Source organism: Tuber melanosporum (assembly GCF_000151645.1).
Source record: "Tuber melanosporum whole genome shotgun sequence assembly, scaffold_130, strain Mel28".
Classification (NCBI taxonomy): Eukaryota; Fungi; Ascomycota; class Pezizomycetes; order Pezizales; family Tuberaceae; genus Tuber; species Tuber melanosporum.
This window is the reverse complement of record NW_003298787.1, coordinates 97416-109285: the sequence shown is the minus strand read 5'-3', so window position 1 is coordinate 109285 and position 11870 is coordinate 97416. Positions and strand designations below refer to the sequence as shown.

The following is an 11870-nucleotide window of genomic DNA, read 5'->3' as shown; positions in this document are numbered from 1 at the left end:
ATCCCACTGCCGCCCATTTTGCTATCTTAGCCGAGGATGAGAAGATTTGACCAAGGGTACATTCTGACTAAGGATAAGATTTGGAGTATGACAGAGGATATTCGATATTTCGACACGAGAGGCGTAAGGCCTTCAAATGGAGTTGTCACAGGTGTTGTTGCAAGTGTTGTTTGATGTGTAGGACTGAGCAGTAGTCAAACATAGAGGTGTCGGAGTAGTTGATATAGGTTAAGAGGGTTAGGGTTGTTGAGTCTTTGCCATAAGGGAAATATGTGGTGAGCAGCAAAGAAAGATTCCTGTCCAACACTCATTACAAATATTTTCAAACTGACACGTTGTTGATGAAGCTTGGTCACGTTGGACACACTCCTACCTTCCAGGACCTCTATGGTGTTCCGTATAAACATGCCGGATATTACATGGGTACATATATCACGGTGGTCCAGATCCTACCTACCAACTAACAATAGTAGAATCGAATATCATTATTAACATGAAAAAAATATGCTATGATACAATGATTGCCAACCGACGCCAAATTTTAAAATGGGATAAGCAACTACAGAGTGACTTTGAAAATAATTTTATATTATCATACCAGTATTTTTTTTTTTTCACAATGCAAGCCAGGAAGAGTAGGGTAGGTTCGAAAAGGACGAGGCGGAGGAGAGTCCGGAAAAAAAAGGCCTGGTTGTGGACTTCCTTGGCTTAGGGGAAAGGGGGAGTCTGGGGGGAATGGGGGGAGATGGAAGATCCGCGAATCCTAGCATCTATCACATGCCCGTTGCAGTTTCTTAGATATCAAACTTCTCAAACTCTGCAACTCCTTCTTCCCGCTAGAGGGGAGATCATATTCTAGTGAATCCGATATTGTTAGACCTCCAATATACAAGTCTTTGGTAATAGTGGTCTATATGATACTGTACCCGTACACCAACACACCCAGCGTCTTTCTCCCGCTATGGGTAAGCGCCCAGATTAGGTACTCGTATCATACAGATCAATGACAACTATTCCAAAACAGGTGCCAAAAACTTAGCGAGGAGACACGAGTAGTCGCCCAGCTGCCTATCTCCCGCCCTAGATTAGTTCAAGGTTAACGTTGCCCGATGGATTGATTGATAAAATGTCAAATTGAATTCCGGAAACGTGGTGCGCGATAGGTCAGGTTTCGGGTCCTACGGGTGAATGGGAACCTGGTCTTCCGTTGTGCCATGATCCCCATGTGGGTTTTACTATCATAGTTTGCGTGGAGAGCTAAGGCCAGTGCTTTGTATCATACTCTCGGGATCACAACTAGTAGGCTTTACAGGCGTACTGGCTGTGGATCGGTGTATTTGGGGCTCCAGGGGAGTGGATTCATATTATTAAGCTTTGTCAGTAAGTTAGCCGGGCAAGATTAGGCGCTCACGGGCTATCACTCGGCGTCAAAGAAGGGAATCAGGTATTACTAGACAATGCGCAATAACCTCATCTGGTGAGGATAGTGCTTCCATGTCGCCCCGTCTCGGTATAGTCCGTTATGAGAATGTAAATCCCTGTGAACAAAAAGAAGAGCAGAAAGTGCGACCCCCCCCACCTTAGCTAACCCTCCCAACTCTCAACCCTAAACCCCTTCACTATTCCCTAAAGGACTTCCCGTATTCCTATAATTCCTGTATGATAATATGATAATAATATTATAATAATATTATCATCTCTACTCCCATCGTCTAAAATTCTCTATCCCATATTAGCCGTTGTCGGGTGGAAGGGCACCCACTGGTCAGACCATACCTTTAGGTCTTCCCAAGAATCCCTGTGTTGTTTCGGGAGTAGTGGAAGGTATATCAAGACAGGCTAGTATATGGTACTCAAGAGTTTCAAAATACTATGTATAAATCACACCGGAGAACACAAGACAATAATCGAGAACCCTGTTTGTGTCATAAGTGAAGCTAACTCTTGATCTCACCTGTATAACAGCTAACTTTGCATTCGGACTCTTGCTTCCCATAGCGGTACCAGTATTCCATACTTCTTTTCTTGCTGGAAAAAAAAAAAAGTAAATTATATGCTTACTAAGTATTTTGCTTAATAGCCACTCTTCCAGGTTTAAATTATCGTGACCGGAAGCATAATATTATAGAAGAAAAAAGTAAGCCAACCAACCCTTCCTGTCATACACCTACCCCATCCCACCTTCCCTTTCCCTCCCTTCCATCACTTTCTCCCGCCTTACCAATACCCATACCGAACCATTTTTGCCCGTTCCACATATACATACATCCAACTTGAGTGTTGTAGAGAAATTTCAAGGGTGCCAAAATAAGTATAGAAAAGAAAAGAGAAAACAAGGCAATGTAGTAGCACAACTCCGAATGCGGTAGACAAAAAAACTTGCACACACTAGGAAAGAAAATGAGAGCCCATTGTGGAAGAAAAAAAAACAGAAAAGGCGCAACATAAGTTGGCGGAACACCCCCTCTAGGATTCAACAAGACTGGAAAAAATCTGCGACAAAAGGAAAAAAGAAAAAGAAAATAATCATGCACATTGATTCGCAAATGTGTTCTTTGGCCACTCGTGCTTCGTGGAGGCCCAACTTGTTAGATTTGGGTTCATAAACGCTTCGAGGTGGTCCTCGATATAATTCGTTGTAGGATATCCTGGGGGATCACAAGTAACCGAGCAGTCTTCGCAATCTTCATCCTGCCAAATACGAACCCTAGTGGAAAGAATGAGTAGGCTAAAAATCCGCAATACATAAGAAATGACATACCAATCAACCCTCATTTTCGCCGGGAGTAACTTGTTGATCTCGGCAAAGTCAATGTAAGCGAACGAAGATCCCATTCCCACATTGACAATAACAGACATGGGCTCATTTGGGATCGGCCGCTGCCCAATATTGCCATTGGGCCCAGTTGAAGCAGCATTCATCCTCCATGTCTTCAAATCTCCGATATTCCATTCAATCATCCCCTCGCTGCCCGGCTCATACTCAAACCCATAAGTTTGATACTGCTTCCCATCGTACCAGTCGTTATTCAAAATAGAAATACCAGAAATGGCTTCCTGGAAGAACCCACCACGATACGCATTCATGGCGGTAAACTCAGGGTGATAGACGGCAACATGGTCGTAATCTGGCTGATACCACAGGTCGAAGGGAGCAACTTGAGCAGACTGAGAAGCTAAGCCAACAAGCGTCTTGCCCTCCTTGTCGATGGCTCCAACGGTAGCTTCGATGGCATCTATTTCAGGGGCAGATCTAGATTTTCCAGGGCTCGGATGATCCTCGCCGGCACAAGTACATGCAGGAAGCTTCATCCCCGGAAGGAAACTAATACCATCAGGGCTTGACTGATTTGCCGTGATACCAGCATCGCACTCGTCATGGTAAGTGTAAGGCCACATTCCCTCAGTCGTAGCAAGATATCCCGGACGACCCAGGTTACCCATAGTCCAGAAACCCGGCCAGAAACCAGAAACATCGCCACGCCCAGGAAGGGAAAGGCTTGCTATACTCCATATTAGAATAAATTCGGTAGAAAGGGAATCGGGCAAAACACCTTCAATGATCCCACCCTTGAAACACATCTTATTCCAACTCTGCAGCATCCCCGAGCGAAAATCCAAATCGTGATTCCTAAAGGCGGCGAATTCGATCTCGAGATATCCATCCTTGGTAGTGATAGCATCTGGATCATACCATTCCAAATCACCAGTAGCAGCACTGCAGGATCAAGGTTAATAAAATAACCGCGAAGACCAATGATCCGTCTGCACTCACTAATGAATATCAACAGCTTCCCTATGTAACCAGTCAGCAAGAAATATAGATCGCGATGCATCAGATGTCATACCAATATGGGTCATCCTGGGGGTAGAAGCTCCTTCCAGGTTTATTGAATTCGTCCGAAAACTATACCATTTTTTTTTTTTCAGTTTCATCCCCTCGCGTTTTCCCTCTCCCGCTTAGCTCAGCACTAACCACAAGCTTATATTCTTTCCCAGACGCGGACTTCTTCGTTCTCGCACTCTCAGGAGTATCCGGATCAATTAATGAACGGCGGACATTCTTTAACAAGTCTATTGGGCCGATATCGATACATAACTCCCCAGCATCACAAGGGCTCTCGGGCTCTATAATAACATCTTGCACAAAAGTCCTGCAAAAGCAACCAATTAGCACGAGCTCAAGAGAACGACAAGGATCGATAGTATACAAAATCGGGTATCCAATAAACAAACACAACAATCCCAAAACAATAAACGCCAACCCCCCAACATTAACAAATCCTCTCCTCGTCCATATCTCGCACTCATCCGGATCCTGCTCTGAGGGATCGTGAAGCGCATCATCATCCTCCTTATCGACGGGGAATAATAACAGTCCATCTGAAGACATAATATTGTACTTTTCACTGATTGTTTGCGAATTGAAAACATCCATAGGATCGGGAGAACAAGCTCGAGACGGGGCCCTAGACTCATCGAACGGCGAAACAAAGGGCCCATAAGTCGAACCACCATGATCTGCACTCCAACTAGACCTCCTCGAGGACGTAAGACTGTCAACATACTCCTGGAACCTCTTCTGCCCCGACGGCGGCAGCAACATATCTGACGATTGCACAGGACTCTGCTGATAGAAAGCTGCTCGTGGTGAAGCAACAGTAGGAGATTGTGGAGTCAAAGCTCTCACGGAAGGATTAATCCGAGGACTAGAGTCCGAAGGAGACTGCACACTACTACTAGGATTCCCACCCCGACCGTTTCCATTCTGATTGAGTAGATCCAGAGTACTGGAATTCAACGTTATAGGAGGTGGAAGAGGACGCGGCGACATTTTTGTGGAATTCTTTTCCGCCTTTCTCCGCCCAAGAGAATTCCAATGCCAATCGAGGGGTGAGCGGCAATGATGGTGTTGTTAAAGCTATGTTTGCCAGAAAGGTATATCGTACCGTATCGTGTCTATCGAAAAGGGAAGGAAGGGAGTGGGTGAGTGGGTGAAGTGGAAAAGTGCAAAAATAATATCAGGAATGGAAAAACGAAGGTGTTAAGCCGGGCTAAATTGCTAAATGATTATGAACAAACTCCGAGCTCGCATTCAAAAAAGAGTGGATCTCGACAAGTCTTCGAGATAGTAAATTGGCAGTGAGACGATGCGCCGATCAGGTACGGTACCGTAGGGGGGGAGGAAAACAAGAAATGACAGACAACGGGAGAAGCGGCACTCCCTATGGCTCCTCCAGAGTAGATCTGGTCACTAAGCACAGAAGAGGATGCAAACTTATCTCACACTCCTATCATAGATGATAAATACCTGTTTGTCTCCTCTAAAAGGAGTGTGGACGGGGAAGCTCAATGGAATGTTTAGAGGATGGAAGGGATGAAAGGAAACTCTCTACAAGTACCACTTCCCTTCCGAAAGGAATACCAAGGGAAAAAACGACCAAGGAGAAAATGCTGGAGCAAGAGCTACAGTAAACAGCTGCAAGGGGTAAATCCAACCAAATGTCTCGAGGCGACCAGATGGCGTTACAGCCGCTCATCTGCCTTTCCACATGAGGCAGAGAGCCAAGGCTCAAATGGACATTCCATCCCCTCAGAGTACTCGTACCATATCGGAAAGATGGCTTCATGGAAAAAGGACAGAGTGTGCGCCAATAGGAAGTAGGGACTCCCCTTGCAGTAATAAAAGTGGTTCTCGTGGCAGAAACCTAAGCTTCCCTTCCCGTACCCGCACCTTCCCACGGGATCCCCAGCCTGCCTGTAGATTATTATCGTCAATACATTGACAGGTACCCATTGACAGGTACCGGTACTACCGACTAGTGCCGGTGCTACGGTAGACGATGCGATAAGGTATATACTCGTACTAGCACAACACACACCTTTCACAACCCCCACGACCCTGGCTCAGGACACAGTCAGAAGGCTAAATGATTAACTTACCGGCAGTACGGTCGACTTGGATACCGGTACCCTACCCGATCACTTGTACCATGAACCTGACAAGGCCATTTACGGTATTGAAAAAGAGCCGAGCCAGGCTCCGGACTGGCAAAAACGATAAAAATCAATCCAATTAACCCGGTTTGAATTCAACCGCTCTGCACATCGGTAGAGTAACCTTCCGTACCGTACAATGTGATGCTCCCCAACCCACGCTGGCCCACGCAGGTCTACATAAAAAGAAAGCCTAGATACCAGTGTCCAGCCCCTCAGGACTCCACCGCCAAAACTTTAACCCCCTCCAGAACTCCCTTCTCTTTAGCTAGACCGAGAACGTAATATTCAGCTCGCGCTCCGCTGCCCGTGACTCGATACACTTTTACAAGCGAAGCGTTCCCCCCGGCTATGGCGACAACAGCGTCGCGGACGTCTTCGTAGTCGTTGTGCACGTCCCAGTAGCCCAGGTCCATCACTTTGATCTCCGAGTCGCTTGGAAGGTGCAAGACCTTAGCGAACCCCTCTATCGTACCCGATGCGAGTCAGCGAGCAAGCCACGCCCATCACCCACACACAAGACATGAGTGACGAGGGGGGAGGATGCGATAAAAACCTTCACTGGGCAGCCCATCGCCCTCGTAATTTAATGAAACAGGTTGAAACTCTTCGTCGGCATCGGAAGTATAGGTTCTCCCTCTGAGCGCATTGATCGCAGGGTGGACCTCTTCAGGCACCGAGGTTTTGACGACTTCTTCGCTGGCCTTCGTCGACGCACCTACACCCCCACTCGGCTTGGAATAGTCCTTGTTAGACTTCTCCAGAAAAGCAGCATACTCTGCATCTTCGTTGGACATGGCGGAAAGGTTTTTAATGGTGGGTGCGTATCTGTTGTATTGGAAAAGGTATTTGCGAGCGTGAGTTTTCGCCCTTGATCTTGATGTTGAGAGTACCGGCAGTGAAAACCTGAACATGTCTAACGGGACGACTATGGAACCGTAGGGTAAATGAACAAAATGGACATGCAGGGCAGTGACCGTAATACCGGTATGATACTGCGCCCACGCAAAGAATTGAAAGGGAGAGGCTCGCCCGCCCGATGACGCGGGGCAACAGGCTAAAACCTTCGTCTCGCATCAAACCAAATAAGATCGAAAAGCAAAAAAGCAGGCAAACCGCGATCACGACACACCGGCACAGTAACACGATAACCTTTCGGTGTGTGACGCAATAGGGTGAAGCGGATGGGAAAGGAAGGAAGAAGGGGGAGAAATACCTGTAAATTTAATCGAGTAATCTATTGGCATGTTAACAAGCAAGATCTACCGTACTCGGGCACAGTTGCGAAAGCATCTCTCCGGATATGATACTCGCGAGGCTGCTGCGGGTACTCGAGTACGGTAGACAATTGCATAGAACAATTCAATGAATTTGGCCCTCTTGCTTGGATAAGCAATTCAACGCCAGTTCTCCCTGAAAGCCCCAAGCCTTTCGACCCTACAGAAGAGTACGAGTACTCTAAGGACGATACTCGTGCCGGTAGTCTAGAGGTGCTAGGGGTCTGAGGATCGGTCTGTCGAACTTTTGACCTGGTTGGTGGAAATTGGGTGTGTGTGTGAGGCGAATTGGACCTATGCAGCCGAATACTCGAGCGCTGGTGTCATAGGCCATTCGCCCTGATCCTTGGTAAAGGGGGAAAAAAAGTGCGGAAATTTCGGTGAAGTGGCTGGAGCAAACACCTTCTCTGAGTGGTCGAGAAGGCGTCCCAGCCAACCAGAGGAAGGTCGACAGACTCACCCTTGATACCCGCACGACCCGGTAGACTAACCCGCACAATCCCATTCCCTCCTGCCCCCCTGCTTGTCTACAAGTACGAGTATGCCCGGAATAAAATGCTCGAGTGCTCGGCCACAGTGAGTACAAAAAGCCCCACCCGTCAATTTTGTGTGTGAAGCTTCCCAACTTCTGAGAAAGTTCTCACCACAGACCCCGCCGCATGACTTCTCCCACCTTCACTCCCCCCTACTTGCCATCGATTCGCCCAGATGAGACAGGAAAAGCTTCGGCATTGGCCATTGGAGGTGGGCAGAACATGCTGAGAGAATGTCGCTGAGGGGGCAAGTTTGAATTGAGCCGGTTTCTCCTTGCCTATTTTTTTTTGCTTTTCCTATACCCTTGTTTGCTTGATTCCTTTCTTCTGGCCGTCTTCCTTCGTGTATGATACCGGTACAAGTACTCGAGTATGGTACTGGACGGTACGTTTGCTCAGGGTTTGCACTGCTTCACTGCTCGCTCTCACCTGCACAAAGACACTGAGCCTACCCGAGTCGTACCCGGAGCGGTAGAGAACCCAAGCCAAACCCGCCTCCCGCTACACCTGCTCAAGTATCATACCCTGCACACCGCAAGGCTACGATAGGTACAGTATCATATAATAAAACCCCCCAGAGGGAGCGAAGCAAGAGGAAAGGGGATATCATACAAGAAGCATTGAAGCCCCTCCCCCCTCCCCCCTCCAGAAAAGAAAACCAGCACACCTTTTTTATTTTTTACTTTCATCCCACCTAATTCCAAGTTCCCTTCTTCCCTCCTTCCCTTCCCCTTCCTCGACCCTGTCCACTCCGCCCCTCTTGACCTCTGGTTTTGTTCTCAACACTCATTTCAGTTTGCTTGCTTGCTTGCTTGCCCGAGCAGTACAGAGCTTGAAGTCCAGTCACCAACCAACACCGAAGGCCCGGTCGTACCAGTGACTTCCGCAGCGGAAACATTACGTATACCTCTTTTCGGTACTGGTAAGGAATTATCCTACCCGATCTCATTGCACCCAAACACCAACCCCGAGATTGGGGATCCCGATTTTCCATTTTTTGCTTGATCTGGTGGGGAAGGAAACTCATCTGCCGAAGCGAAGCGCACCCACACGCACCACGCATACACGCAGACGACCCACCACCACCACTGCACAAACAAACTGCAAGAAAGTCAGAAAGGGAGTCTGCCGGTATTTTATCCAACGAATAGATTTCTTCCCCCCCAATCCCACACTAAGTTACGTTTGGGAAGAAGATCCGAGAACCGGACCGCAGCACACTATACTTCTCAGCACACTTGCGCAGACCGAGCAAGGAAGGGAGGAAGGAAGACCAAACGAAAACCCCGAATTACATTTCGCATACCATCCGAACGTACCAATTTACAAACCCTATCGTCCTCAATCGTCATTTCCCAAATGTGCACGGTATCATCCTCCGACTCCCGTGCTCCGGACTACGAAACTGTCGAGCGGCGTTACAACATAGCAGTAAACCTCGAATCTTGGGAACTGTTAGCAATGCACTCCATCGCCGGTAATGAGGTCAGTCTCGCTCATTCCAATCTCCCCCCACCTTTGCTTCGCCGGACTAACAATTGATGATAATAGAGTATCCCGCGCGTCCGCCTCCGCATGTTAAAATCACTCGCCGGCCTCCCCACCCGCGCAGAATCTACCCCTCCGACACCGCCGCCACCAGTAGCACAATCTTCCTCGGGATCTATGGGGAATGGGAGGAGGAGGCTATCGAGAGAGCAGCAGTGATGATTTAGTTCCTGTTCTCTCCCTTTCCTCTTTTCCTTTTTCCTTGTTGCTGGATTGTCTGATCTTTTGCCTGCTAAGTATGATGACTTGCCTAGCGAAGATGGCGCAGATGGGGGTCTCCCCCCTCCCTTCCCCCCCCCTAATTTATCGAAAATTGCGGGTCAGGAGTTGATTTTATCTTTATTTTATGTTTCCCTTAACTTGGTGAGGATCGAGTGAGATGAGAGGTTGGTTGGGTACGATATAATATTGGGTAAATTTACTACAGGAGGAGTATCACGGAAAGGGGACGGGAATTGGATTGCGCTCTCGCAAGATACTCATGACTGTTATAGCATAGATATGCTTTTTAGTACATTATGCTAAAGTACCAATCCAAGAGTTTTCGCTAGTCGCCATAACAGCAACCCCACCACCACTACAAATTTACTACTTTTATGCATTGACAACTGTTCAGAAACTATTGAAATCTGCAATAGACAGTAAATAGATGTAGGGAGACCTTTGTGAGATTATAGAATAAAAATATTAATACCTTGTACACCATCCTTTGCATTGAAAATATTTTATGTCCAAACCCGACGGAGAGCTTCTGCTAGATGTTTTTAAATAGTCTAGTGTCAGGATCCCCCTCCTCCATGCTTTATAAATGTCGAGGAAGCACTGATGTGGCCTTCCTTCAGCCTCTTCCACCAGTAAGTACTCGTACCCAACAGTGTTTATGTAGGATAGATTAACTTAGGTGACTATTTTATTTCTAATGAGTTTTTTTTTCTTTCTTTCTCACCTAATCCAAAAATAAGTCTAAATGGGTCCTATAGCCAACATGTCCGGCGTAGATAAATAGAAAGAAAAGTGCCTCGTATCACTAAGGATACTGAGGGGAAAAGGTACTGGTGCCAATCTTATCTAATAACGCAGTGTCGGGTTATTATTAAAGATGTAAATAAATTTCAAAGCTCAATAATAACGATCAGAATTCAGAGGAGATTGTAGATATCTAGACTAATAGGAGCAGTAGTGCTTGAATTTTTAATATTCATATTCCGTGTCCGAGCATTCACAGACTACCGGTATTCGTAGTGCGTGCATGAGCCTACAGTTAGCTGTATTAGGCTTTTGGTAAACTTCTGCTCAAAATTGCCCCCAGCAGTAAGAATTCAGCGATAGTTACTAGAATCTTTTTTACCAGTTTTACCGCTAGAACGTTTAAATTACTTTACTCCAACTTTCTGTTCATGGATAGTGCAGGATTTCCTGCTTGTATGATATGCCTCCCCCATAAGCAGCTTCCAGTCAGAAGGGCAGTTTGGTGGGTAATGGTCAGAGAGGTATCGTAGTCTAGGTATGATACTAGGTGGTAATCCAGGTGTATGCGTACGGCGTTGTAGGCATTGCACCAATTTCATAGGATGCAACTTTGCTATATAGTTTTAAGTGCTGTGTAAATGTAGCTGTTGGAACTGGTCTCGCAGCAATAATTTATTGCTGGATTCATTCTGGGTATGATGTAGTAGTAGCATTCATGTACTGTGCCGTCCTGTACCGTGCCATTATATACTAGCAATACGCATAAAAAAAAATTATGATAGCATACCGGTACTTATAAACAGTGCTGATTAGGTAGGTGGTTTAAGGACTTTCCAATCTCAGAATAAAAGTGATTTTTTCTTTCTTTCCCTTTCTCATTATCGGTCATGTGTCCAGTCTTAACATTGTTGTACTCGTACTCGTAGTACGAGTAAGGGTACTGGTTGATAGCGAAAGTGAAGGTTTTTTTTTTTTTTTTTTTTTTTTGTGGGGGGGGGGGGGGTACCAAGTAACCAAGGGGAATCCAAAAATGCGGAGGCCGAAGGGAGGAAAGAGGAACCCCCACAAGCCTTAGGGTACCTGAGGGAAATGACCCAAACCAACCCCCAGGAACCAGGAACCAAGCCGAAGACCCCCCAGGTTGGAAACCCGGGTTCCAGGAAAACCAAATTGGCCCAAGGGAAGGAAAAATCCTTTCCCAAGACCACCAAAAAAACAAAAAAAAGGGGGAACACCCCCACCACCGGAACCGCCAACAGGAAAAAAGCCCCCCGAGGAATCCGCCAACCCCAATTGGACCCAGGAAAAAACCCAAAAAAAAAACCCAAGGCCTGGGGAACCCGCCAAACCAAAAAAAAACCAAAAAAGCCCCGGAGGTACCAAAAAAACCGTTGCCACCAAAAATGCCGCCCCCCATTCCCAAAAAAAAACCGGCAAGGGTGGCCACCAAGAAGAAAAACCTTTAAAAACCCAACCCGCCGGAGGGAAACCGAAAAATGAAAAGGGAAGGGGGCCCCTACCACAAGATTTAAATGAAGGGAAAAAA

General features: G+C 46.8%; 3 protein-coding genes; 1 reads left to right on the top strand and 2 right to left on the bottom strand.

Annotated features, from left to right (window-relative positions):
• Positions 1 to 2526: 2526 nt before the first annotated feature.
• Positions 2527 to 4834, bottom strand: GSTUM_00002321001 (uncharacterized protein; the record flags this gene model as incomplete). The annotated part of the gene is made up of 5 exons (XM_002836089.1): positions 2527 to 2707; positions 2762 to 3503; positions 3555 to 3718; positions 3909 to 4154; positions 4212 to 4834. The coding sequence occupies 5 exons, from the start codon at positions 4832 to 4834 to the stop codon at positions 2527 to 2529; spliced, it is 1956 nt and encodes a 651-aa protein (XP_002836135.1).
• Positions 4835 to 6071: 1237 nt separating this feature from the next.
• GSTUM_00002320001 (uncharacterized protein) lies at positions 6072 to 7494 on the bottom strand. XM_002836088.2 has 3 exons: positions 7214 to 7494; positions 6554 to 7054; positions 6072 to 6463 (listed from the first exon to the last, which is right to left on the bottom strand). Exons 2-3 carry the CDS (start codon positions 6792 to 6794, stop codon positions 6213 to 6215), a joined length of 492 nt encoding a protein of 163 aa, XP_002836134.1. The 5' UTR covers positions 6795 to 7054; positions 7214 to 7494; the 3' UTR covers positions 6072 to 6212.
• A 382-nt stretch (positions 7495 to 7876) lies between these two features.
• On the top strand, positions 7877 to 9905 carry GSTUM_00002319001 (uncharacterized protein). XM_002836087.2 has 4 exons: positions 7877 to 8729; positions 8844 to 8938; positions 9004 to 9292; positions 9359 to 9905. The coding sequence occupies exons 3-4, from the start codon at positions 9167 to 9169 to the stop codon at positions 9512 to 9514; spliced, it is 282 nt and encodes a 93-aa protein (XP_002836133.1). The 5' UTR covers positions 7877 to 8729; positions 8844 to 8938; positions 9004 to 9166; the 3' UTR covers positions 9515 to 9905.
• The last annotated feature ends 1965 nt before the right edge of the window (positions 9906 to 11870 follow it).